Source organism: Scyliorhinus canicula, chromosome 6, assembly GCF_902713615.1.
Source record: "Scyliorhinus canicula chromosome 6, sScyCan1.1, whole genome shotgun sequence".
Lineage (NCBI taxonomy): Eukaryota > Metazoa > Chordata > Chondrichthyes > Carcharhiniformes > Scyliorhinidae > Scyliorhinus > Scyliorhinus canicula.
In genome coordinates, this window is record NC_052151.1 from 21,350,459 (window position 1) to 21,376,386 (window position 25,928).

Below are 25,928 nucleotides of genomic sequence, written 5' to 3' on the forward strand. Positions count from 1 at the left end.
GGGTAACCCCTGTCCCCCAGGAGCCAGCCCCTCAGCCAGTGAGGAGGTGGGGGGGGGGGGGCACTGACATGTCTGGAATCATCGGGTATACCAGGATGAAGCAATCATGCACACTGCCTGGATATCGGCCCTCCGGCTGCACGGCCTGTTCCCCTGGAAGTGGGTCCCACCACCCCGGCCAGCACGGCCAGCGTCCAGGCCAGCAGTCTCCACTCACCCCACTCTGTGTCCTACCTCTTCTCCCTCTCTCTCAGCAGCCACAACGCCGGGTTCATGATTTTTGAGACCACAAGTAAACCGCGCCTTTGGGAGCTCGGCCCATTGGAGGTGGTGAATCGCGGAGGCCCCGGAGAATAGAGGCTCAAGACTGCTAAAGATATGCCAACTATGTTTAAACTCGGCGAGCGATGCCCCATGTACCTCAGCCAGTCTTGGAAAAGGGGAGATGAAAGAGAAACAATGTGAAATGTGGGAGGCACAGCAGCCTGACCAACGCACTGAGGAAATAGTGGTCTGTGCCGTGGTTGGAGTGCAGCATGGTCACTCTGTTCACAGTTGCTGCCGGTGCAGGAAACCCAGCAAATAAAATTGAGCGGATATGAAACCCAAATGTGAAATTGTTTTCTGCTGGGTCACTAACACCAGAATCTTCCATTCCACTCACCTTGCAAATAGGGAGGTCAATCCTGAGTATGTGAATTGGAACTAATAATGAAATAGCTGCCGCGGACAGTGCAGACTTCCCAGCAACCAGCACTCACATAGTTAATGATTTCTAAATTCAAGGCTGGGACGAAGAAATATTTCCATAGTTGATTAGCTGGGGCATTTCTTCAATGCATGATGTTCATGCCTGTAGCTAAACTTTATTCTAAATCATCTCCCTAAAACTGTATAAAAATCTCTGAGCTCGCTGCTCAAACTGCAGATCGAGCTGAAGGTGCTGAGAGTCATTCAGTGGCTTCACCAGTGATCTGAGCCGACACCAAGATGCTGAGAATCTTCTTAACCGTGTCTGTCCTCTTCTGGAACCAACTCGCTGCACAGAATGCGGTAGACAAGGTGCTCGACCTCTGTGAAGAGGTTCACTGCGTTCAACCTGAATTCATCATTCAGGGCGAGGTGAGTATAGTTCAGAGTTTACCGCATTCTCTATTGTTTGGACCAGTGGAAATTATTTAATGCCTGTTTTTTGGGGTACACTTGCGGCGCTGCGACAGCTCACACGCCAACCCTGAGACATGAGACTGGACTGGAATCGGTCCTCGGCTCTTATTAACATTTTATACAGGAGCTGCCATCGCCTGATTGGTCTTCACTACCAGGTAGAGTAGTAAGGAAAATATCAGGGATTACTTCTCCAGCACCGGATCAAGAGAGGGGTCGGTATGGGAACTGGGATGAGTTAGTGGGGCAATGTGAAGGAATGTACACTTGGGGATCGTTCCAGGTCCTCCTGTATTCACTGAATCAAAGTTTCTGAAAATAAACTTATAACAGAGAAAAGGTCACACAAGTTACATCTTCTCAATTTGTGCATAATTGCCCTCTGTGTCAGCCAGTATGCGGGACGCGAATGTGATAGGCTGTTCCGATCCGTCACACATTCGATTAACTTAGAAGGTTAAGGGGTGATCTGATCGAGGTCCTCAAGATATTAACAGGAGAAGACAAGATAGTTAAAGACAAACTGTTTGGGCGGCACGTAGCACAGTGGTTAGCACTGGGACTACAGCGCTAAGGACCTAGGTTCAGATCACGGCCCTGGCTCACTGTCTGTGTGGAATTTACATATTCTCCCCGTGTCTGTGTGGATTTCACCCCCACAACCCAAAGATGTGCAGGTTAGGTCGATTGGCCACGCTAATTTGCCCCTTAATTGGAAAAAAATAATTGGGCACTCTAAATGTATATTTTTTTTTAAAAACTGTTTCCACTGGTTGGAGATTCTAACACTAAGGGGCGGTCTGAAATTTAGGGCCAGACCATTCAGGAGAGATGTTAGGAAGAACGACCACACACAAAGGGTGGTCGAGGGTTAGGTTTCTCTTCCACAAATGACAATTGAAACTGGAACAGTTGTTCATTTTAAACCTGAGATTGATATATTTTTGTTGAGCAAAGGTATTAAAGGATATAGGGCAAAGGCATATTAAAGTAAGGCCACAGACCAGCCATGACCTCATTGAATGATGGGACAGGCTCGAGTGGCTGATGGCCTACTCCTGTTCCTGTGAGTGATTCAAGTGGGGGAACAAAAGAGAAATGTAGATGTAATCGAGGATTGAATAGTTAGGGGAAATAGACACTTCTCTGTCGCCAGAATCAAGAGTCCTAAAGGCTGTGTTGCCTACCTGGTGCCAGGGTTAATTATGTCTCATCTGGGCTGCAGAGGGACCTGAGTGGGAGGGGGAAGATCCTGTTGTCGTGGTCCATGTAGGCACCAATGATACAGGTAGAACGAGAAAAGAGGTTCTACGGAGGGAATACGGGCATCCAGGCGCAAAATTAAAAAGCAGAACCACAAAGATAATAATCTCCAGATTATCATGTGAACCATTATCTGATTGGCACAGGGTCAGCAAGATTAAAGAGGCAATTGTGTGGCTGAAAGATTGGTGTGGGAGCAATAGAGGTGAGGTGGTAGGACATTGGCACCTGTACTGGGAAAAGAGAGAGCTGTTCCATTGGTATGGGGCTCTACTTGAATCACGTTGGGACCAGTGTCCTGGGGCTTTAATCTCAGTTTTAAATCAAATGGGGGTGGGGGGGGGGGGGGGGGGGGGGGGGGGAGGGGGTGGGGGGTTTGCTGAGAGGTTCAGTTGCATGAAAAAAATTTATAATCCAAAGTGTATGGAGAATCTAGGAGTAAAGGTTAATGCTGAAGTTAATTGTTACCAATGTTACGATCCAAGTTGATGTTATAACTGGACGGGAAGATTCCAGAATGGAAACCTGGCTTAATAGATATGGGGCATGATTCTCCTTCGGCAAACACCAAAGTCAGGAAACGCGATTGGGCGGAGAATAGGTTCAACGTCGAAATTGAGGTTGCCGCCGATTTGAAGCCAAGTTGCGATCTCCGTCGCTTCGTCAGCGGCGTCAATGCGTTCTGGAATGCATGTACAGTAATCGCCATTTGCACATGTATCGCTAGCGGACCCGACCTGGTATTCTCTGGGGCCTCCTCAATTCCCCACCTCCGATGGGCCGAATTTCCGATGATGAGGTTCATTTGTGCTTTTGAACATCATGAAACCGGCATCGTGGCTGATGAGGGAGAGAGAGAGAGAGAGGAGGTAGGACACAGAGAGGCACAACTGTGGGCTGCTGGGCCAATCACTGGCCGGACCTGCTGGAGTGGGGGGGGGGTCATGATGGGGAAACAAGACGTATGGCCGGGGTGACCCCCCACCACAGGATTCAGGAGATGTCCAGTCACGGATCACCATTACCGTGGCCTGCAAGGCAGCCATCTTGCTGTGCACGCCACTGACCACCCCACCTTGGCCCCTGGTTCTGCAGTGACACCGGCCATAGGGGTGCCCCCCCCCCAACCCGGTGCCCCCCCGCCATACCCCCCAACACCAAACTGGCTACCTCCTGCCAATGGGGCATCAGGCAGCCCACCCAGGGCAATGCCCACTGGAGTGTACTACTGGCAAGGGCAGCACTAGCCGATGGTACACCTGGCAGTAGAGATTGGGCGCCAGTGCTAGAATCCTCACGGTGCCAGGCATCGACGGGGCCAGAGGTGTGGGAATGTGGAGGGGGTGTATGCAGGGCCAGAACCTGCAGTGCCAACCGGGGCCACCATATTAGGCACGGGGGAGACACCATGCCAACATGTCGACCTTTCACCCCCCTGCAGACAATGGATATTGGAATACAACCAGCAATGGAGTCATATTATACCAGGGAATCATACAAGAGTTAGGAAAATTAATAACAGGACAAATGTAAAGGTTTTATTTTGACTCTGCGTAGGATTTGGAATAAAATTGAGTTAAAGGCGTAAATGGAGTCAACAGGGTGTGACTTGGTGGTGACTACTGAGACATGCTTACAATGAGACCAGGTTTAAAAGTTAAATATCCAATGGTTCTTAGTGTTTCAGAAGATAGAAAGGAAAGGACAGGGTCAGTACTGTGGTGAGAAATTATATTGGCACTGGAGATCAAGATGTAGACTCAGTCTGGGTGCAAGTAAGAAATAGTAAGGGAAATAAGTCCCTGCTGGAGGTAATCCATAGGTCCAATGTTCCACAGTTATGAACCAGGAAATACTGGGGCATATAAGAAAGGTACAACAATAATCATCGGTGATTTTAGTACGCATATAGACTGGGTTAATCAAATTGCCAAGGGTAATCTCAAGGGAAAGTTCATAGAATTTATTAGATTGTTTCTTGGAACAATATGTTGTCAATCCAACATGGGAACAGGCTGTTTTGGATCATTGTGTAATGATATGGGATTAATTAATGAATGTGTAGATTTTCGAAAATGGATAACCTCACATTTATCTACATTAATCTTAATCTGCAAAATTGAGGCCCACTCACCACACCTATTCATATCCATTTTTACATCTTTTTCCTTCATCGCAATTTGCGCTCCCACCTATTTCAGTGTTGTGTGCAAATTTGGCTCCAGTAACTTCTATCCGTGTATACAAGTCATCAATATAGATTGTAAATAGTTGGGGCCTGAGGACCGAATCCTACAGCAGATCACTTGTTACAGCTTGCCAACCAAAGAAAGATCCCTTTATCTCCACTGTCTACTTTCCGGTGATGAGCGAATCCTCTTTTCAAGCAAATTTATCATCTCTAGCCCCGTGTAATCTTACCTTGTATGTTAACCTTTTGTGCGGCACCTTATCAAATGCCAACTGGAAATCCAGACACACGACATCTGCAGGACACTACCTGAACAGGAACCCCATTATCCACTTTGCTTGTTACCTGGAATCATAGAATTTACAGTGCAGAAGGAGGCCATTCAGCCCATCGAGGCTGCACTGGCTCTTGGAAAGAGCACCCTACTTAAGCCCATGCCTCCACCCTATGCCCGTAACCCCATCTTTGAAGAACTCGAGCAAATTAGTCAAGCATGATTTATAATAATAATAATAATAATTGCTTATTGTCACAAGTAGGCTTCAATGAAGTTACTGTCGCCACATTCCGACGCCTGTTCGGGGAGGCCGGTGATTTACCCTTCATAAAACCATTCTGAGTCTTATGGATTGCGTTTTGACTTTCCAAATGTACTGTTACTATTTTCTTAATGATGGATTCCTACAATCTCCCAATGACAGATGTTAAACTAATATGATATTGAAGAAAACAAATACGAGAAACTAATAGGACCAAAAGCTGACAAACTGCCCGTACCTGATAATATTCATCCTTGGGATCTAAAAGTGGTGGTCTCAGGTATACTGGATGGATTGACTTGTGATCTTCCAAAATTCCCTCGGTTCCAGACAGCACCAGCGAATGTAACATCGCTATTCAAGAAGGAGGAAGAGAGAAAAACAGGGATCAACAGGCCAGGTAGCCTAACATCAATTGTCAGAAACATGAAGTGCAGGGTGGATGTACAAAGCGAGCATGGCACTCTGGTGGGTCATTCCGGTGGGGATGGTGAGAAAGGAAATGGTCTCGTGTTCAGGGATAGTACAATCCAGTGGAGAGACCGGGTGTTGTCTGCCCTGTGTTTTGCTTAGGGATATCTCATCGCAATTGGAAAGGACATTGGAGTGCGAGACTAATGGGTCCTTTCAGCAATGCCATGTATCAATTACATGGGTGGACCTGAGAATGAGATCCTACTGGGAGTTTGAGGAGCTTGGGTTTCAACAGAAATCAGAGATTAGGGATAAACAGGATATTTAACGGTTGACAGGCTATAACTAGGGGCGTATCACAAGGATCCGGCAATGTGTTGTCCGTTTATCCAGCCTGCCTGTACCTCTGAGCTTCTTTGTGTCCTGCTTACAGCTTACATTCCCAGCTAGATTTGTATCATCAGTAAACATGGGTATATTCTACTCAGCTCCTTCAGCTAAGCTAAGTGAAGGGCACAGCTCGTCCCAGCCAGGACCATCTGAAGAAGCCGGTTTCTTCCTAGGCCGCCTTTTATCTGATTAAATTAATGGGCCTCCACCCCTCACCGGGCGAGCTCATAATCCACGTGCCCCACAGGTAGATTGGGCGGGTTGTCCCCATGGGTCTCGTGGGGGTTACAAAACTGGGAATGTGTTCATTGTATTGATTCAGTGTAGAAAAACGTCAACAAACTTTTCACTATGTATGTTTATTGTTTTTTAAAAATGGGGAAGGGACAAGGCCCAGAGTGCAGGACAACACTAAAGTTGACAAAGTGAGAGAGGAATCAAAATTAATCTGGAAGTGCTGATGCCAACAATTCCATCAAAACTCCGAAATATTTTACATGGTCAGTCCATCCAGGACATGAATACTGCGACCACACCTTGGAACTGAGGACAATCCTCTCAACACTGATCTATTTTGGTGTTAGTTCAGTTGTCATATCGTAATCGATTTTCTCTTCTAATCTTAGAGTTATGACTTAATGAAATTCCCAAGCCACCAATGGGTTCAAACGGAGGTTTTTGGAATGGATATGGAAAGTGCACTGGAGGTCGGCCTGGAGAAACTTTTCAATTATTCACAGCTTATGAATACTGCAGGTATGTCAGATGTTCCTTCAAAGTAACAGAAGGATATAAACCAACTATTCACTCTTTAACCTGACTCGTTTGAAACTTTCTGTACAGACTGACACACTGACCAAAGAATTCCACAATTGTCAATCCCAGAGTGTTCCTCGTTCACATGTGACTAGTGGGTTGAAGGGCCATTTGGGCTACTTCTTTGATACCTGCAGGATTTATGTTCCCAGAATCTGGGTAGGTTTCCCACGTGTGCTGGGAGTAAGATTCCAAACTCATGTTCTGACTCCAGCTGTGGCTGTTGAATTTTCCGAGTATGCATCTCTCTCAGCTTACTGGATGCTGCGGGAATGCTGGCTCCTGACTGAGACTCAGTGCAGGAAATTCTGCCTTGTTAAAGAGAAATTGTGTTTGACTAACTTCATCCAGATATTTATTGGTAGATGGGGATTGATAAACAAAATTAAAATTGCTTATTGTCACAAGTAGGCTTCAATGAAGTTACTGTGAAAAGCCCCTAGTCGCCACATTCCGGTGCCTGTTCGGGGAGGCTGGTACGGGAATTGAACCGTGCTGCTGGCCTGCCTTGGTCTACTTTAAAAGCCAGCAATTTAGCCCAGTGTGCTAAACCAGCCCCTGTAAACAGTACAGCTGTTGTGTTTATACACCTTCAGAAGGTGTTTGTGAAATTACAATATGATAGCGACATTTAAACGCATGGGTTGAAAGTGATTGGCAGCATTGATACAGAATTATCTCAGTGACAGAAACCAGAGAGTCGCGGTGAACAGTTGTTTTTCAGACTGCGAGAAGTAAACATTGACGTTCCCCAGGGGTCTGTAATAGTATAATTACACTTTGGATAAATATCAATAACATGGATTTGGGAATGCAAGGCATCATTTCAACTTTTGCAGGTGGTAAAATAATTAGGAGCATGCTAACAGGAAAACTGATATGAACTAAATCCAATAGTTTTACTGGAGTGGAAAAACAGAGGTGGTGTCTGTGCATGAATCATTAAATGTGACATTTCACGTTCAATTCACATTTACTCAAATCACCCCAAACCTCTCCTGTTCTCACACACCTTCCCGTGCAAGCGGAGAAGATAAAACACCTGCCCTTCAACTTTTTCCCTTCCTAACTTCTTAACATGGGGGGGCAATGCCGGAGTGGTATTGTCACTGGGCGAGTTATCAAAGACCCAGAGCAATGTTCTGGGCACCCAGATTTCAATCCTGCCATGGAAGATGGTGAAATTTGAAATAAAAATGCCTGGAATTAAAAAGTCAAATGATGATTAATGAAACCGTTGTTAGTTATTGTAAAAACCCATCTGATTTACTGATGTCCTTTAGAGAAGGAAATCTGCCAAACTTAGCTGGCTGTTGTGTGACTCCAGACTCTTAACTTCCCTCTGAAATGACCTGACAAGCCACTCAGTTAAAGGGCAATATGGGGATGGGCAATAAACACTGTTCTAGCCAACGATGTCCACACCCAATCAATAAAGAAACAAACACTCTTTCCAAAGTACTTCGATCAATTTTGTACACTTTTTTCACTGCCATCCATGCAACCTTTTTCCCTTGCCTTCCTTTTAGAATCATAGAATTTACAGTGCAGAAGGAGGCCATTCAGCCCATCGAGTCTGCATCAGCCCTTGGAAAGAGCACCCTACTTAGGCCCACCCTATCCCCGTAACCCAGTAACACCATCTAACCTTTTGGACACTAAGGGGTAATTTAGCATGGCCAATTCACCTAACCTGCACATCTTTGGACTGTGGGAGGAAACCGGAGCACCCGGAGGAAACCCACGCAGACATGGGGAGAACACACAGATTCCACACAGACAGTCATCCGAGGCCGGAATTGAACCGGAGACCCTGGAGCTGTGAGGCAGCAGTGCTAACCACTGTGCCGCCCCAAGATAATTATCCACTTGCCTCTTTAATGGCTCAATTAAATCTGCCTCCACCACACTCAGGCAGTGCTTTCAGATCTTAACCATGAACTGCATTAAAACATTTTACCTTGTCTGACGATTGCATCTTTTGGCATTGAGCTTAGAACTGTGCCCTCTAGATTTTATTCCTTCGACCAGTGGGAAAATTCCTCTCTCTTCTCTCTCCAGATCCCACGTCATTTTGAAGGCCATTGTCAAATTATTCTCTTGGAAAATGGTGGTGCAGAGGTTCTACTAACAGACCAGCTTCACCCATTCCCTGTGACTGCGGAAATCCCTCCCAATGTGCTGGAGGAGCATCGCGTGCAGGTTTCCCTCCCTCCAATCACAATCCTTCCTCCCCCTCTAATCCTTCATCCTTTCCTGCAATAGTCATGGATGTCCCTGTCCTAGTCCCTGGAAACTTTTGATGTTGAAGTCTCGATGAAGATCTGCCCGACCACCCCCCCCCCCCCCCCCCCCCTCCCCCCCCCCCCCCCCCCCCCCCCCCCCCCCCCCCCCCCCCCCCCCCCCCCCCCCCCATCCTGAGGCCTACAGCACTGTAACCTACCGACACCTCACCCTACCACCTCCGGCCCTCTGCCCACCATGAGACCATCGAGTGCCTGTCCCCTATATTAGCTCTTTCCCATCTACCTCTTGCAATATGAAGCCAAAAACCCACAGAACTGGCTTGTGTGAGGGGCTGACTGATCCTTGCGTACACCATGCTGGGCACGACTGTCATACAACTAACAGGCACTCCCCCTCCCTGACTGGGTCAAGGGCAGTCAAGGGCAGAAACATTTATATGTACATTTATATGAACATTTATAAATGTTTCTGGAACATACCTCTCCATTCACCTGAGGAAGGAGCAGTGCTCCGAAAGCTCGTGTTTGAAACAAACCTGTTGGATTTACCCGGGGGTTGTAAGACTTCTTACTGTGCTCACCCCAGTCCAACGCCGGCATCTCCACATCATGGTTAACACTCAGTGTGAGGATACGGGGTTGACCATTTAGGAGTAAGATGAGGAGAAATTTGTTCACCCAGAGAGTGGTAAACCTGTGGAATTCGCTACCACAAGAATGTGTTGAGGACAAAACATTTCATGTTTTCCAGGAGTTAGATACAGCACTAGGGGCTAAAGAGATCAAAGGATTTGGGGGGGAAAGGGAACAGGTAACTGAGCCATGATCATATTAAATGTCGGAACAGATTCGAAGGGCCGGAAGGCCTACTCCTGCTTCTATTTTCCATGTTTCTGTGTGCAACCTTACCCAGTCTGTCCTCTCCACAATTGTGTGCCTCTGTGAACCCCTCCCCTGTCTTCCCACCCCACAGAAAAAGGTTGGCCCTCCTGCCTCTTCCCTTGCCCATGACTTGACTCATAAAGCACTCTCCCCTCACTGCCGCAACCCCCCCCGCCTTGTACTCAAGTCTTTGCCGTCTGGCCCCTTCCACCCCCACCAGCCCCATCTTACCATCTGTCTGAAATGGAGAAACTTGTCTCTGAATCCCCCAACCCTGCTTGACCTCCCCCTGGTCTTGCCTGCGGAGCCTGGCACAGAGTCGGAGCATCCGCAAACTCAGCGCTCTGAAAGGCAGGTGACCGTACTGTGAGGTCACAAAGGAACTGCCATTCACCAGCTGCTTATATACTTCCAGCTGGTGATGATTCCCGCTGCTCTAATTAGCCACTGGGCTGGGCTTTTGATTTGGAGTGGGGGAAGGGGGGGATGCAGGTGAGCTGCCGTTTTAAGACGACCCAACCCACCAGGAAACTCTGGAGAGGACAACTGCCGTCTATTTGAAAAATGAAAAATATGAAAATTGTTTATTGTCACAAGTAGGCTTCAAATGAAGTTCCTGTGAAAAGCCCCGAGTCGCCACATTCCGGCGCCTGTTCCAGGAGGCTGGTACGGGAATTTTTTAGCTCAGAGGGAAACTGATTCTTGGCCAACTGCCAAATTTCCTGACCAGCCTGCCACGACACCTGCCACTAATAGGACTGAAAAAACGCCCATTCACTCCTGTCTCTCCTCTAATGCTGCCAAACCTGCAGAATATTTCCAGAATTTTCTGGCTTTATTTTCAATGTGGCAGGGCGATTTGAGAAGGTGGATTTTATAAGTTATAGAGTCACAGAGATCTCCAGCACAGAAAGATGCGTCAGCCCACCGTGTCTGCACCAGTCAAAAACAACCAGCTAACTATTCTAATCTCATTTTTCAGCACTTGGCCCACAGCCTTGTTTGCCCTGGGATCGCAATTGCACATCTAAATACTTCAATGTTAGGAGGGTCTCTGCCTCCACCACCCTTTCAGGCAGCGAGTTCCAGACTCCGACCAGCCTCTGGGTGAAAATGTTTTTCCTCACATCCCCTCCAAACCTCCTGCCCCTTACCATAAATCTCTGCCCCCTGGTTATCCATCTCTCCACCAAGAGAAAAGGTTTATCTTGTCTACTCTAACTATACCCCTCATAATTTTGTACATCTCAATCATGTCCCTCATCAGTCTCCTCTGCTCCAAGGAAAACAATCTCAGTCTATCCAATCTCTCTTCATAACTAAAACTCTCCAGCCTAGGCAACATCTTGGTAAGTCCACTCTGCACCCTTTCCACTACTATCACATCCCTTCTATAATTTGGATTCCAAAACTGCACACCATACTTCAGCTGTGTCCTAACCAACATCTTATACAGTTCCAGCAGAACCTCCCTGCTCTTAAACTCTATGCCTCGGCTAATAATGGCAAGTATACCATATGCCTTTTTAGCTATTGTCCACTTGCTCTGCTAATTTAAGGGATTAATGTACATGCCCATCAAGGTCCCTCTGATCCTCAGTGCTTCCCAGGGTCCTGTCGTTTATCATGCATTCCCATGCCTTGTTTGTCCTGCCCAAGTGCATCACCTCACATTGATCCAGATTGAATTCCGTTTGTCACTGATCAGCCCATCTGACCAGCCTGTCTATATCCTCCCGTAATCTAAGGCTATCCGCCTCACCATTTACCACCCCACCAATTTTTGTATCATCTAAGAACTTACGGATCAATCCTCCTACATTAATGTCTGAAAGATTTGTGTAAACCACAAACAGTAAGGGCCCCAACACTGATGCCTGTGGAACCCACTAGACACAGGCTTCCAGACTAAAAAGCGCCCCTTTACCATCACCCTCTGCTTCCTGCCACTCAGACAATTCTGGATCCAATTTGCCAAAATTCCCTGTATCCCAGAGGCTCTTACCTTCGCTATCAGTCTCCCATTGGGGACCTTATCAAAAGTCTTGCTGAAGTCCAAAGAGCCGATGTAAAATACATGTCCCTCATCTACACGCTCAGTCACCTGTTAAAAAGATTCAATCAAGTTGGTCAGATGTGACCTTCCCTTAACAAAACCATGCTGACTGTTCTTGATGAAATCTGCCTCTCCAATTGCAGATTAATTTGGCCTCTCAGAATTATTTTCAATAGTTTCCCCACCACTGAGGTTAGACTGACTGGTCTGTAATTTCCTGGCTGATTCCTTCTTCCCTTCTTGAATAATGGTATCACCCTGGCTTTCTACAGTCCTGTGGCACCTCCCTATGGCCAGGGAAGAATTGAAAATTATTGCCAGCGCCCCTGCTATTTCCTCCCTTGCCTCACTCAGCAGCCTGGGGTACATTTCATCTGGCCCTGGAGATTTGTCTACTTATAAGCCTTCCAGACCACTCAGAACCTCCTCTCTGTCTACGGTAATCTCTGTGTTAATTAATTTTATCAGATTTTGTCCCTCATTTCAATACCCACACCCTCCCTCTCACTAGTGAACATGACATAAAGTTTCATTTGGAACCCTACCTACATCCTCCGACTCCACACACAAATTAGCATTGTGGTCCTGAATGGGCCCCACTCTTTCCCCAGTTATTCTTTTACCCTGAACGTACTTGTAAAACAATTTAGGATTTTCCTTTATTTGTTCTGCCACTATCCATTCATCTCCCCTTTTTACCCTCCTAATTTCCTTTTTAAATTCCCTTTTGCACATTCTATACCTCTCTCGGGCTCCTGCTCTTTTTAAGCCCTCGATATCTGCCAGAAACCTCCTTTTTTGTCTTTATTCAAAGCTGTATATCCCTTGATACCCAGGGTTCACTGGATTTGTTGGTCCCACTCTTTTTCTTGATTGGAATTGTTGGCCCTGTATTCTCCCGGTTTCCTTCTTGAATGTATCACACTGTTCCGTCACAGATTTATCTAAAACTATCTGTTCCCAGTCCACTCTGTCCAAATCATATCTGATCTTATTAAAATCGGCCTTCCCCCAGTTTAGGACTTTGATTCCAGGCCCATCCTTGCCCTTTTACATAACAGTCTTGAATCTGATTGAGTTACGAACACTGTCTGCAAAATGTTCACAAATTGATCCTTCAACCACTTGCTCAATTATGTTACCTAAAATTAAGACCAGGACCGCTCCCTCTCTTGTAGGGCCTTCTCCTTACTGGATTAAAGTATTCTGCTCCCTCTAAACCTTTCAGAGTATGACTACACCAGTCAATATTGATGAAGTTGAAATGCCCACTGTCACTGCCCTATTACTTTTACACTTCTTTGAGATTTGCCCACATACCTGCTATTCTATTTCTCTCGGTCTGCTTGTGGGCCTGGAGAACACTCCCAGCAATCTGATTGCTCCTTCTCGGTTTTTAAGTTCTATCCATCTGGCTTCAGTTGAAGCGCCTTCTAAGATGTTGTCCCTCCTTACTGCTGTATTTGATTCCCTGATCACAATTGCCACACCCCCTCCTCTTTTACCTTCTTCCCTATCTCACTTGAAAATCCTGTATCCTGGAATATTGAGCTGTCAATCTCGCCCCTCTCTCAACCATATCTCAGTGACAGCAATGGAATCATACCTCCATGTTTTAACTTGTTCCCTCATTTCATCTGCCTTGTTGGTCAGACTCCTGGCATTGAATTAAATACCATGCAATTGTAGCAAACTCCCTTGTGACTTAACTAGTCTAGACATTCTATGCCTTCCTTACTCACTTGATGTCTCTTCTAATTTTGGCTGCGCTGAATCTTCTCTCATAATCCCACCCCGCTGACAAATTAGTTTATACCCTCCCCAAAGTACCAGCAAACCTCCATGCAAAACACTGGTTCTATTTTGGTTCAGGTACAAACTGTCTGCCTTTTCCAGGTCCCACCAATCCCAAAAGTGGTCCCAATGTCCCAGAAATCTGAAGCCCTCCATCCTGCACCATTTCTCCAGCCATGCCGTCATCTTGACCAATATTCTATTTTTATACTCACTCTCACGTGGCACCGGAAGTAATCCAGAGATTACTGCCTTCTGGCTCCTGTTTTTAAATCTACTTCCTAGCTCCCTCAATTCTGCATGCAGGACTTCTTTTTTTTTACATTTCTTTTTATTCGAAATTTTAAAATAATTTTTACAAACCACTACAAAAAGGAAACAACGAAAAAGCATAGTAATAATACAGAAAGCAACTTAACCATTTAACAAATTAACAATTTGACAAAACAAGGTGGGGTATCTGCCCTTTACAAATGAAATCCATCCACCACCTATACCACCGCCCCCCCCCCCCACCAACCTCCCCCTCCTATGGTTTGCTGCTGCTGCTGCTGACCTCCACTTAACGTTCTGTGAGAAAGCCAAGGAACGGTTGCCAACGCCTGGAGAATCCCTGCAAGGACCCTCGCAAGGTAAACTTTATCCTCTCCAACCTGAGAAATCCTGCATGTCACTGACGCAAGCTTATACGTTTGGGAGTTTTGCGTCCCTCCACATTAACAAGAGCCGCCTCCGGGCTACCAAAGAGGCAAAGGCCCGAACTCCAGCCTCTTTCGATTCCTGCCCTCCTAGATCGTCTGACACCCCAAACATCGCTTTCTCCCAGCTCGGTTTTACCCGATTGTCCAAGACCTTGGACATAGCCTTTGCAAAGCCTTTCCAAAATTCCAAACATATGGGCGTGGTTTGCTGGGCTTCCTGAACACCTCACACACCTGTCCTCCACCCCAAAGAACTTGCTCATTCTCGCCACTGTTATATGCGCCCGGTGCACCACCTAAAACTGAATCAGGCTAAGCCTGGCGCAAGATGAGGAGGAATTGACCCTGCCCAGGGTGTCAGCCCACAGGCCCTCACCCAGCTCCTCACCCAGCTCCTCCTCCCACTTGCCCTTCAGCTCTTCCACTGAGGCGTCCTCCACCTCCTGCAGCTCCTGGTATATTTGCGATATCTTGCCATCCCCTACCCACACGCCCAAGACCACCCTGTCCTGTATTCCTCCGGGCAGGTAGCAGCGGGAATTCCCCCACCTGCTTTTTCACGAACTCCCGAACCTGCACGTACCTAAAGGTATTCCCTGAGGGCAACCCAAATTTCTCCTCCAGCGCCCTCAGACTAGCAGAAGTCCCATCAATAAACAAGTCCCCCATCCTTTTGATACCCGCTCTGTGCCAGCTTAGGAACCCACCATCTATTCTACCTGGGACAAACCTGTGATTGTTCTGCATCGGGATCCAGACTGAAGCCCGTGCCTCCCCCTGTGCCGTCTCGACTGACCCCAGATCCTCAATGTCGCCGCCACCACCGGGCTCGTGGTGTACCGTGTCGGCGGGAGTGGCAGCGGAGCCGTTATCAATGCACCCAGGCTAGTATCCTTACAAGACGCCGCTTCCAACCGTTTCCACGCCGCCCCCTCTCCCTCCATTACCCATTTCCAAACCATGGATATATTGGCTGCCCAGTAATAGCTGCAAAAGTTCGGCAGTGCCAGACCACTCCCCCCCCCCCCACAGTGAAACACGATGCTCCTCACCCCCGCCCCATCCCCCGAACCAGCCCCCTCCAGTTTCTGGACTCCCTCAATGGCATGGCCAGCGGCTCAATCGCCAGGGCAAACAGCAGGGGGGACAGGGGGCACCCCTGCCCCGTTCCTCGATGCAATTCTTCTCCAAATCCAAATCTGCCTAACACTTCCCATAGGTACTCCCACTCCACCCAATCAAAGGTTTTCTCCGCGTCCATTGCTGCTACCACTTCTGCCTCCCACCCCTCCGAGGGCATCATGATCACATTCAGGAGCCTCCGCACATTCTTGTTCAACTGCCTGCCCTTCACAAACCCCGTCTGATGCTCATTAATAACTCCCGGGACACAGCCCTCGATCCTAGTAGCTAAAATCTTGGCCAACAGGTTGGCATCCACATTAAGGAGCGAAATCGGCCTATAGGAGCCACATTGCAACGGGTCCTTATCTCGCTTGAGGATAAGCAAGATCAGAGCCTCAACATCATTGGGGGAAGGGCTCCCTTTTCCTTAGCCTCATTAAAAGTTCTCAACAATAACGGACCCAGCAGCTCTGAGAATTTCATGTAAAACTCTATGGGTTACCCATCGGGTCCCGGGGCCTTGCCCGCCTGCATACCCTCCAACCCATTAACCACATCCTCCATCTCAATCGGGGCCCCCAATCCCTCTACCCGCCCCTCCTCCACCTGTGGGAATCTCAGTTGGTCCAGGAATTGCTTCATCCCCTCCCCCTCCTCCGGGGGTTCTGACTCGTACAATTTGCCATAAAACTCCTTAAAGACCTCGTTGATCCTTGCCGAACTCAGCACCGTGTTACCCCCCATCCCTAATTCCCCCATCTCCCTGGTCGCCTCTCTCTTCCGCAGCTGATGCGCCAACATCCTACTTGCCTTCTCCCCATACTCGTACACTGCTCCTTGTACCTTCCTCAACTGAGCCTCAGCATTCCCTGTGGTACGCAGGTCAAACTCCGCCTGCAGACTCCGGCGCTCCTTTAACAACCCCTCCTCGGGGGATTCCGCATACCTCCTGTCCACCCTAAGTATCTCCTCCACATACCTCTCCCTCTCCATCTTATCCCGCTTCTCTCTGTGGGCCCTGACTGAAATTAGCTCCCCTGTGATAACTGCCTTCAGCGCCTCCCAGACCACACTCACTGAAACCTCCCCAGTATCATTGTTCCCTCTGAATACGCCTCTGAACCCGCCCACAGACCTCCTGGTCCGCCAATAGTCCCATGTCCATTCTCCACAGAGGGCGTTGGCCTCTCTCCTCCCCCAGCCCCAACTCCACCCAGTGGGGGGCATGGTCCGAGATCGCAATGGCCGAATACTCCTCCCCATCCACTCTTGGGATTAGCACCCTACTTACCACGAAAACAAAAATCAATCCGCGTCTACCCCTTGTGCACATGGGAGAAGAAGGAAAACTTCTTCGCCCTTGGCCTGGCAAACCTTCATGGGTCCACTCCCCCCATCTGGTCCATGCACACCCTCAAGACCGTGGCCGCTGCCGGCCTCTTACCCGACCTCGACCTGGACCGGTCCAGTGCCGGGTCCAGGACCGTGGTAAAGTCCCCCCCCCCCCCAAGTTACCAAACTGCATGACTCCAAATCCGGCATCCTACTCAACATCAGCTTCATGAACCCTGCATCATCCCAGTTCAGAGCATACACATTCACTAGCACCACCCGGGCCCCCTGCAACCTACCACTCACCATAATATATCTACTCCCTTTATCTGCCACCATACTCACCGCCTCAAATGCCACCTGCTTGTTCACCAAAATTGCAACCCCCCCCGGCCTTTGCATCGAGCCCTGCCCCACCCATCCCTTCCTCAGCCTCAGCCTGGTTTGATCCGCGATCTTCAGATGCATTTCTGTAGCATGGCTACGTCTGCCTTTAGCCCCCTTAAGTGCGAAAACACACAGGCCCTCTTGACCGGCCCATTCAGGCCTCTCACGTTCCACATGATCCGCCTGGTCGGGGGCTACTCACCTCCCCCGCTGCCGACTAGCCATCTCCATTTTTAGGCCAGCCACGTGCCCGCGCCTCCCGCACACTCCAGCCCCCCAGACGGAGGCTCCCCGTCCTGACTCTCCCCTTTAACATCGATTCTCCTTCAGTCAGCAAAGCAGCATCCCAGCCCCCCATCCTCCCTTAACCCCCCCCCCGCCCAGTCAAGCATCTGCTTAACCCCCCCCCCCCCCCCCCCCCATTGCACTGCCGTAAGTCAGCTGACTCATGCTGACCCCGGCCGCTTCCGCCTCACCCTCCAATTCCACTGTTGGCACCCCCTACGAGTCCCCAACCCCCCCCCCCCACCTAAGTGGGGTAAAGAGAGACCCCCCCCCCGCACCCCGTGTGAACAGAGAAGGAAAAACAAAACAAAGTACTGCACTCAAACCCCCAGCTTCAGGTGCCACCCCCACCATTTGGTGGGTAAAGCGCTCTCCCTGTCTGGGCCGACCCCACCCCCTGTGATGCAGCTCTTCCCAACTGCGACAGCGCACAAAGCCTTGAGGGCCTAGGACAAAGGGCCAACAAAACACAAGAAAACACAGGGAAAACCCCAACATAACACCGCCCCCTCCCCCCACAGCCCCCACCACTCCACCAGCATCCCCCACAACATACTGCAGTCCATTAACTTGAGTCCAGCTTCTCATTCTTGATAAAAGTCCACGCCTCGTCCGGCATATCGAAATAGTGGTGCCGGTCCTCATATGTAACCCACAGCCTTGCTGGTTGTAACAGCCCGAACTTCACCCCCTTTCTGTGGAGGACGGCCAAGGCCCGGTTGAATCTCGCAAGCTTCTTGGCCAGCTCTACACCCCAGTCCTGAAAGATATGGATCTCGGTGTTCTCCCACCTGCTGCTCCGCTCCTTCTTCGGCCATCGCAGGACCCACTCCTTGTCGGTGAAGCGGTGGAATCTTACCACAATAGCTCTCGGCGGCTCGTTCACCCTAGGTTTTCTTGCCAGGACTCTGTGCGCCCCATCCAGCTCCAGGGGCCGCTGGAAAGCCCCCGCGCCCATCAGCGTACCCAGCATCGTGGTCACATACGCCCCAGCATCCGACCCCTCCACACCTTCAGGGAGACCCAGAATCCGCAGGTTCTGCCTCCTTGACCTATTCTCTAGGTCTTCCAGCCTCTCCTGCCATTTTTTGTGCAGCACCTCATGCGCCTCCACTCTAACCACCAGGCCCAAAATCTCATCCTCGTTATCAGAGGCCTTCTGCTGCACCTCCTTAATCGCCATCCCCTGCATCTTCTGGGTCTCCACCAACCTTTCAATCGACGACTTCATAGGGGCCAGCATCTCTGCCTTTAACTTGGCGAAGCAGCTTCTGAGAAACTCCTGCTGCTCCCGTGACCACTGGGCCCACGCAGTCCCCGTTAGCCGCCATCTTGCTTTTTCACGCCCATTCTCCTCTCTTCTCCAAAGCCGCTTTTTTGATCGCCCCGCTCCTGGTCCACTCCATACAGCGCTGGGAGACCCTCACTGCTTCCTTCCCACACCGGGAATCATCGTCAAAGTACCGCTGGAGCTCCGTAAAAGGGCCCAAAAGTCCATTATCGGCGGGAGCTGCCGCCCTAGGCTTAACCGCAACCGGAAGTCTCTGCTTGCAGGACTTCTGCCTATGTCGTTAGTAACAATGTGTACTTCATATCTGCCTGTTTGTCCTCCCCCTTCAGTATGCCCTGCAGTCGTTCAGTGATGTTCGACACCAGGGAGGCAACATTCTATTCTGGAGTCACTTTTGTAGCTACAGAAACACCTGCCTGATCCCATTACAGAATTTACAGTGCAGGAGGCCATTCGGCCCATCGAGTCTGCACCAGCCCTTGGAGAGAGCACCCTAGTTAAGCCCATGCCTCCACCCTATCCCCGTAACCCAGTAACCTCAACTAACCTTTTTTGGATATTTAAGGGCAATTTATCATGGCCAGTCCATCTAAACTGCACATCTTTGGACTGTAGGAGGAAACTGGAGTATCCGGAGGAAACCCACACAGATATGAGGAGAACGTGTAGACTCCACACAGACAGTGACCCAAGCCTGGAATCGAACCCGGGACCCTGGAGCTGTGATGCACCAGTGCTACTGTGCTGCCACTACAATTGAATCTCCCTACCACTGTAGCCCTGACGTTATTCCTCCTCCCCTACTGTGTACCCATGGTGCCATGGAGTTGGCTGCCACAGCTTTTCCCTATACAGTCATCTCACCCAACATTATCTAAAAGAGTATGTTGTTAGAAAGAGAGATGGCCACAGGGGACTCCTGCACCACCTGCCTTCCTGTACTCTGCCTGGTGGCCCTTTCTGCCTGTTCAATCCTCACCTGCGGTGTGACCACCTCACTGAACGTACTATCCACGACTTGCTCAGTGTCGCAGATGCTCCACAGAGAATCCACCCTCAGCTCCAGCTCTGAAATGCGGTTCACCAGTAGCTGCAGTTGGACACAACTCCTGCAGACGCGGTCACCAGGGACAACCAGCTTCCATGATTTGTCACAATGTACAGAATCCTTGGTGTTATTAGAAGAATAGAAGAGAAAAGTGAAAAAATTCTGTTGAACGTTCATGCAACACTGGTTATGCCTCAGCTGGAGTATTGTGTTTAATCCTGGGCTCGTACACCTCAGGGCCTCCAATGGGGAAGTCCTGAATGAAATGGTTCCTTGATGGACTGGACATATCAGTCGTGGGGGACGGTAGAAAACGGGGCCTGGAAGTACCACAGCACTGGGAGAGATCATGGACAGCATTTGCTCCATGCAGGCGGGGAAGGCGCCGGGACCAGACGGAGCCCAGGGCCTTGGAGAGGTTGCACAAGAGATTTGTGAGAATTATGTGAGTGTTGATGGGCCTCAGCTACTTGGAGAGACTGGGGAAGTTGGAGGGAATTTCCTTTGAGCAGATAAAGTTACCAGGAGATTTGAGAGATTTTCAAACCTAGAAGGGTTTTGACAGAGTAAATGTGGCGAAATTGTTTCCAGTGCAGAGGAGTTAATAACCGGAGGACATAGAATTAATATGATTGGCAAAAGAACAGAGGAAACTTTCATTTAAACAATGAATCATTGTGATCTGGAATGCTCTTTCTGAAATGGTGATGGAAGAAAATTCAATCCCGTCATTCAAGAGGTAAATGTTGAACTAACGGGGAACATTTAAGTGGGTCAGTGGGGAAAGAGGTCAGTGTGATTAATTGGATAACTCCAGCAAAAGGCACAGGAAAAGCATCATTCTGTGTGTCTATAATTCAATGTATCCACATCAGTGTTTTCCACATCTCAGCAAAGTCACCCAGTCCCCTTACCTGGAACTGCTGTGTTTCTTTATCCACAGGTACAATTGTTCCTATCTCTGCACCTTGGGGAGTTCTTGGTTCTTTGGAAAACGGCGCAATACAAGAGACATTTGTCATATTTCTTCTGCTCGTTCCTGAACTCTCTGAGGCACCGGAACCAACAGATGAAGAACTTCAACTAGGAAGCACATCTGATACGTGGCTCTATGTCAGGTGAGTTTAGTTGCTGATATATTTGATATCAAAATAAAAACAGGAAAAGCTGGATAAACTCACCAGGTCTGGCAGCATTTGTGGAAAGAAGCAATCAATGGTTTGAGTCCAAATGACCCTTCAACGTATCAGCTCTTGAGCCAACATCATAGAAGATCATAGGTCGTCAGTGCAGAAGGAGGCCATTTGGCCCATTCAGTCTGCACCGGCCCTGGGAAAGAGCACCGTACTTAATCCCACACCTCCACCCTATCCTCATAACCCATAACCCCACCTAACTTATTTGAGTACTGAGGGGCAATTTAGCATGGCCAATCCACATAAATGCACATCATTGGACTGCGGATGGCACCCGGAGTAAACCCACGCAGACATGGGGAGAAAGTGCAAATGTCACAAAGTCCGTCACCCAAGGCTGGAATTTGGGCAGCACGGGAGCACAGTGATTCGCACAGTCACTTCACAGCTCCAGAGTCCCAGGTTCGATTCCCGGCTTGGGTTACTGTCTGTGCAGAGTCTGCACGTTCTCCCCGTGTCTGCGTGGGTTTCCTCCGGGTGCTCCGGTTTCCTCCCACAGTCCAAAGATGTGCAGGTTAGGTGGATTGGCCATGCTAAAAATGCCCTTAATGCCCAAAAAGGTTAAGTGGGGTTACTGGGTTACGGGGATAGGGTGGATGCATGGGCTTGTGTAGGGTGCTCTTTCCAAGGGCCGTGCAGACTCGATGGGCCGAATGGTCTCCTTCTGATTGTAACATTTACGTTTTTTAGAAAACGTGCAGGAACAGTCACTGGATTGCTCATTAGTTTTTAATAATATGAAGGAAAATATTTATTAAACATGGAAAGTTGATTATAATTCAATGCTCCTTTACTCCCCCTGAGGTTCATAAATGTATATACAGTTTTCAAAAATTTTACTCCACTCCGAAACCAAATGGCCGATGTCGATCAACTGATCTTCCGTGAATTTCTCTCACAATCCCCCCAATGGTTGTCACATGAGGGTTTCCTAACTCCACTCCCAAAAAAAATGCTTTAAAACATTTTTTCACGCAACGCTTTCCATCAGCTGTTTGTATTAAAAATATACTCCAGATTTTCCAACTATCCTGTCAAACAAAGCTTCCACTTCACTTTTAATAAGGAATCCAGAACCAGGTTTTCCACCTCTCCTTTCAAACTTCTTTATCTTGAATTGCAACATGCTTCCAAAATGCTACACAAACTCGGGTACACAGTCCTCAACAGAATACTATCATTTTCAAGACTGGAAAGAAGGACAACAAACCTTCCAATTGCTTCAGAATTGTTGTTTGTATGTAGCGAACCTTATCAGCTCTTCGCTTCCCAGCTCTGACTTTAACGTCCGTGAACATTATCTTGTTCAACAGGCGGTTCTTTCTTTGTTAATGTAGCTTCAGACCTCTTGGAAACTTATCTCCATTTCTCTAGTCTCCTTAATTTTTTTTTTATAAATTTAGATTATCCAATTATTTTTTCCAATTAAGGGGCAATTTAGCGTGGCCAATCCACCTACTCTGCACATTTTTGGGTTGTGGGGGCGAAACCCACGCAGACACGGGGAGAATGTGCAAACTCCACACAGTCTAGTTTCCTTAATGAGCTGATCTTTAAGTTTCTTGCAATTGTTTTCTTTTTTTAATATAAATTCAGAGTACCCAATTCAGTTTTCCAATTAAGCGGCAATTTAGCGTGGCCAATCCACCTAACCTGCACACTTTTGGGTTGTGGAGACGAAATCCACCCAAACACGGGGAGAATGTGCAAACTCCACATGGACAGTGACCCAGAGCCGGGATCGAACCTGGGACCTTGGCACCGTGAGGCAGCATTGCTAACCACTGCGCCAACGTGCTGCCTTGCAATTGTTTTCTTAACCATTACATCATGATATAGCTTTTCTTCTAGCAAATCTGAAGAGATGTTTCCTCTCTTCTAAAACCAACTGCTATATTCAGCAAAATCTACACTCAGAAAGCATTCCTACGCTATTGGTGTCGCTGGTTATTAAGCTTGTTTATGTTTCATGCCACAACCCTCTCGAAGCACAAAACAAGAGTTTGAGTTGACCAGTCCCTACAGATACAAGCACTTCTGTCTAGCCTGAATCTAACCATTGGTTTACACTTCCTGACACGCCAACACTTAATTAAACCCTCTTAAAGTTATAACATATTCCTAATATTTAACTCTGCAACTATAGATCACTTAAAACTACCTCTGCTTTCCTTGCACAGTTACAATGTTACTCGCCACCCACCCATAACCTGTGCGGTGCGGGGGTGGGACATTGTGTCTGGATGATGAATGTCAGTTTAATTTACTGTAACAAGAGTAACAGAGCTAGGCCCATCCCCAGTATCGCACCAATAGTGAGGGTCACTACACAGCACAATCCCAATGTGGACATTATTCTCCTGTTGTAATGAACTGTGATGCTATTTCTCATCTGTAGTCTTGATGGTAGACATTGCTGAAGTGGCAGAAATTATGGGCTGGTTTTTAATCTGTTTAAATCATTGGCAGAAATTCATGGACTTGGGGCCTGTGAATTTCCAGCCAGTCATGCCTGTGAACAACAGTTCACTCCGGGAATTCCTGATCAGGGATTCAGGTTTCATGAACAATCAGAAAAAATGGAAGTTCTCCCTTGAAAAGTACAGAAGGTGATGGAGAAGGAGTTTCTGAGATATCGGCTGGGTGTGGGCAGTATGTGTTGGAGTTGTAGCACAGGAAACTCTGCAGGCAATCTTTACACAGAAAAATCACACAAACATAAGAGCATATTTGGAGCTAGAGTTGGTGAATCTGACCCTGGAGCCTCTTCGGCCAAACAGACAGAACTGTGCAGCTCAATACCGTGTGTCCATAAGGACAGACCATTGAGCGTATGTCTCTTCCACAACGTTTAAATACAACATTTAAAAACTGTCATACCATTAAGCCTATCGAGTCTGCTCCACCATTAAATGTGAGATGATAATCCTCAACTCCACTTCCCCACCTTATCCAAATAATCTTTGATTGCCTTACCGATTAAATATCTGCCTACCTCAGCCTTGGACATACTTAATGTCCCAGCCTCCACAGCCCCAGGTAAAGAATTCCAAAGATTCTCCCCTCGGACAGAACAGAAGAACATCAGGACTAAGAGCAGGGTTAGGCCACCTGACCCCTAGAGCCTGCTCTGCCGTTCAATAAGATCATGGCTGATCTTTTTGTGGACTCAGCCCCACTTACCCACCTGCTCATCATATCCCTTAATTCCTTTACTATTCAAAATCTATCTATCTTTGCCTTAAAAACAATTAATGAAGTGGCCTCAACTACTTCACTGGGAAGGGAATTCCTCAGATTCACAGCCCTTTGGGTGAAGAAATTCCTCCTCAACTGAGTCCTAAACCTGCTCCCCTTATTTTGAGACTGTGCCCCCGAGTTCTATTTTCACCCAAAGAGAGAAAAATCCTCATTATCTCTGTCTTAAATGGACCACCTCTTACTTTGCGATTGTGCCCTCTGATCCTTGACACGCCCCCTTTAAATATATAAAAGGGAGAGGGGGACCTTAGACAATGGGACTGGGAAAATAATAATTGCAAACGAGGAAATGGCAGAGGGGTTCGATCAATACATTGCATCAGTCTTCACAGCAGAACACATGAATAGTGTTGCAAAACTACTAAATAATCAAGAGGCACAAGTTGCGGAGGAAATAAATACAATAATCACCAGAGAAAATCACCTGACATTGTTGGATGCCATGGAGAAGAAGCGAGACCTCCTGTTCCCCATCCCACACACCCACCCCCACACGCATAACCCCTCCCCTCCCCCAGCTTCCTCCATGCAGCCACCACCATGCGGACTGATGGGCAGCTCTGGGTGAGGCCAACCAGGACGAGCCACCTCCACCATGCCCCTGGTACCAGTCCCGGTCCCACACACCCGGAGAACTCCCCCTCCCCTTAGAGGGTGATCGAATCGCATCCAGAGGAATTCAGTGTGCACCCCACCCAGCACCACCCGCCATGGTCGGGTGCCCTGCATACACAGGCAACCAGCCACAGACACCTGATGCTGCCCACATCGGCAGGGAGCGAGAGAAAACCAGAGGGGCCCTGCCAGACCAGCAGCTCCTCACCACAGAGGGCGTTGGACCTGGTCAGTGGACCCGGAGAGCGGGCAGTCGCCAAGGCAGAGGTCGGCATTGGGGAAGTAAGTCAGCCCCGATGGATTGCGCTGGCTCTAAGGCACATGTGGCACCCCCACCCACCACCACCACCACCCCAACACACAACCTAACCATGCGCCTTGTCTTTTGTCTAGCAGGATCACCCAGCAATGAGGCAGGGCCATCAGGCATGCCCCGCAACCCCAAGACAAATCTGGCAATGAGGTGGGACCTGCTAGTAATGCCAGCCCCCAGGCACAGCCCAGTGACACGCCGGATGACCAGTCCGGGGACGACAATGACTTCATATCAGTGCTGTCACCGGCACCCTCCACCACCCCAGAGGGACATTTTAGTGAAGAGGCTCCTGGGGCACTATCTGGTGTGCACCACACAAATGCTGGGGCACATGAGATGGAGAAGGGAACCCGCAAGGGGTGGACAGTCAGAGCATGGCCCGACCCCAAGGACTAGCTTCTTTCCAGATGGGTCTCGGGCTTCTGGAAACAGGGGTCTTATCAATGTTGGAGGCACAGGCGCAGAGCCAGGGACTAATTGCAGGAGTGTCAAAAACCATCCAGCACCTCCAGGTACAGTTGGAGGAGTCCAACCGCCTGCAGAGGCAGGAGGTGATGTTGACTATACGTGTTACTCAGGCCAACACGACATGGTTGGCACCTCGATGGAGGCC

At 48.5% G+C, this 25,928-nt stretch overlaps 1 protein-coding gene across 1 annotated transcript in view; it reads left to right on the forward strand.

Moving 5' to 3' along the window:
* Positions 1-899: 899 nt before the first annotated feature.
* LOC119967030 overlaps positions 900-25,928 on the forward strand; it is a 30,299-nt gene continuing 5,270 nt past the window's right edge. Inside the window, exons 1-3 of the mRNA XM_038799032.1 lie at positions 900-1,122; positions 6,591-6,720; positions 20,871-21,045. Of these exons, the coding sequence (XP_038654960.1) occupies positions 991-1,122; positions 6,591-6,720; positions 20,871-21,045 (437 nt within the window). The 5' untranslated portion in view covers positions 900-990. The remainder of the gene's footprint in view (positions 1,123-6,590; positions 6,721-20,870; positions 21,046-25,928) is intronic.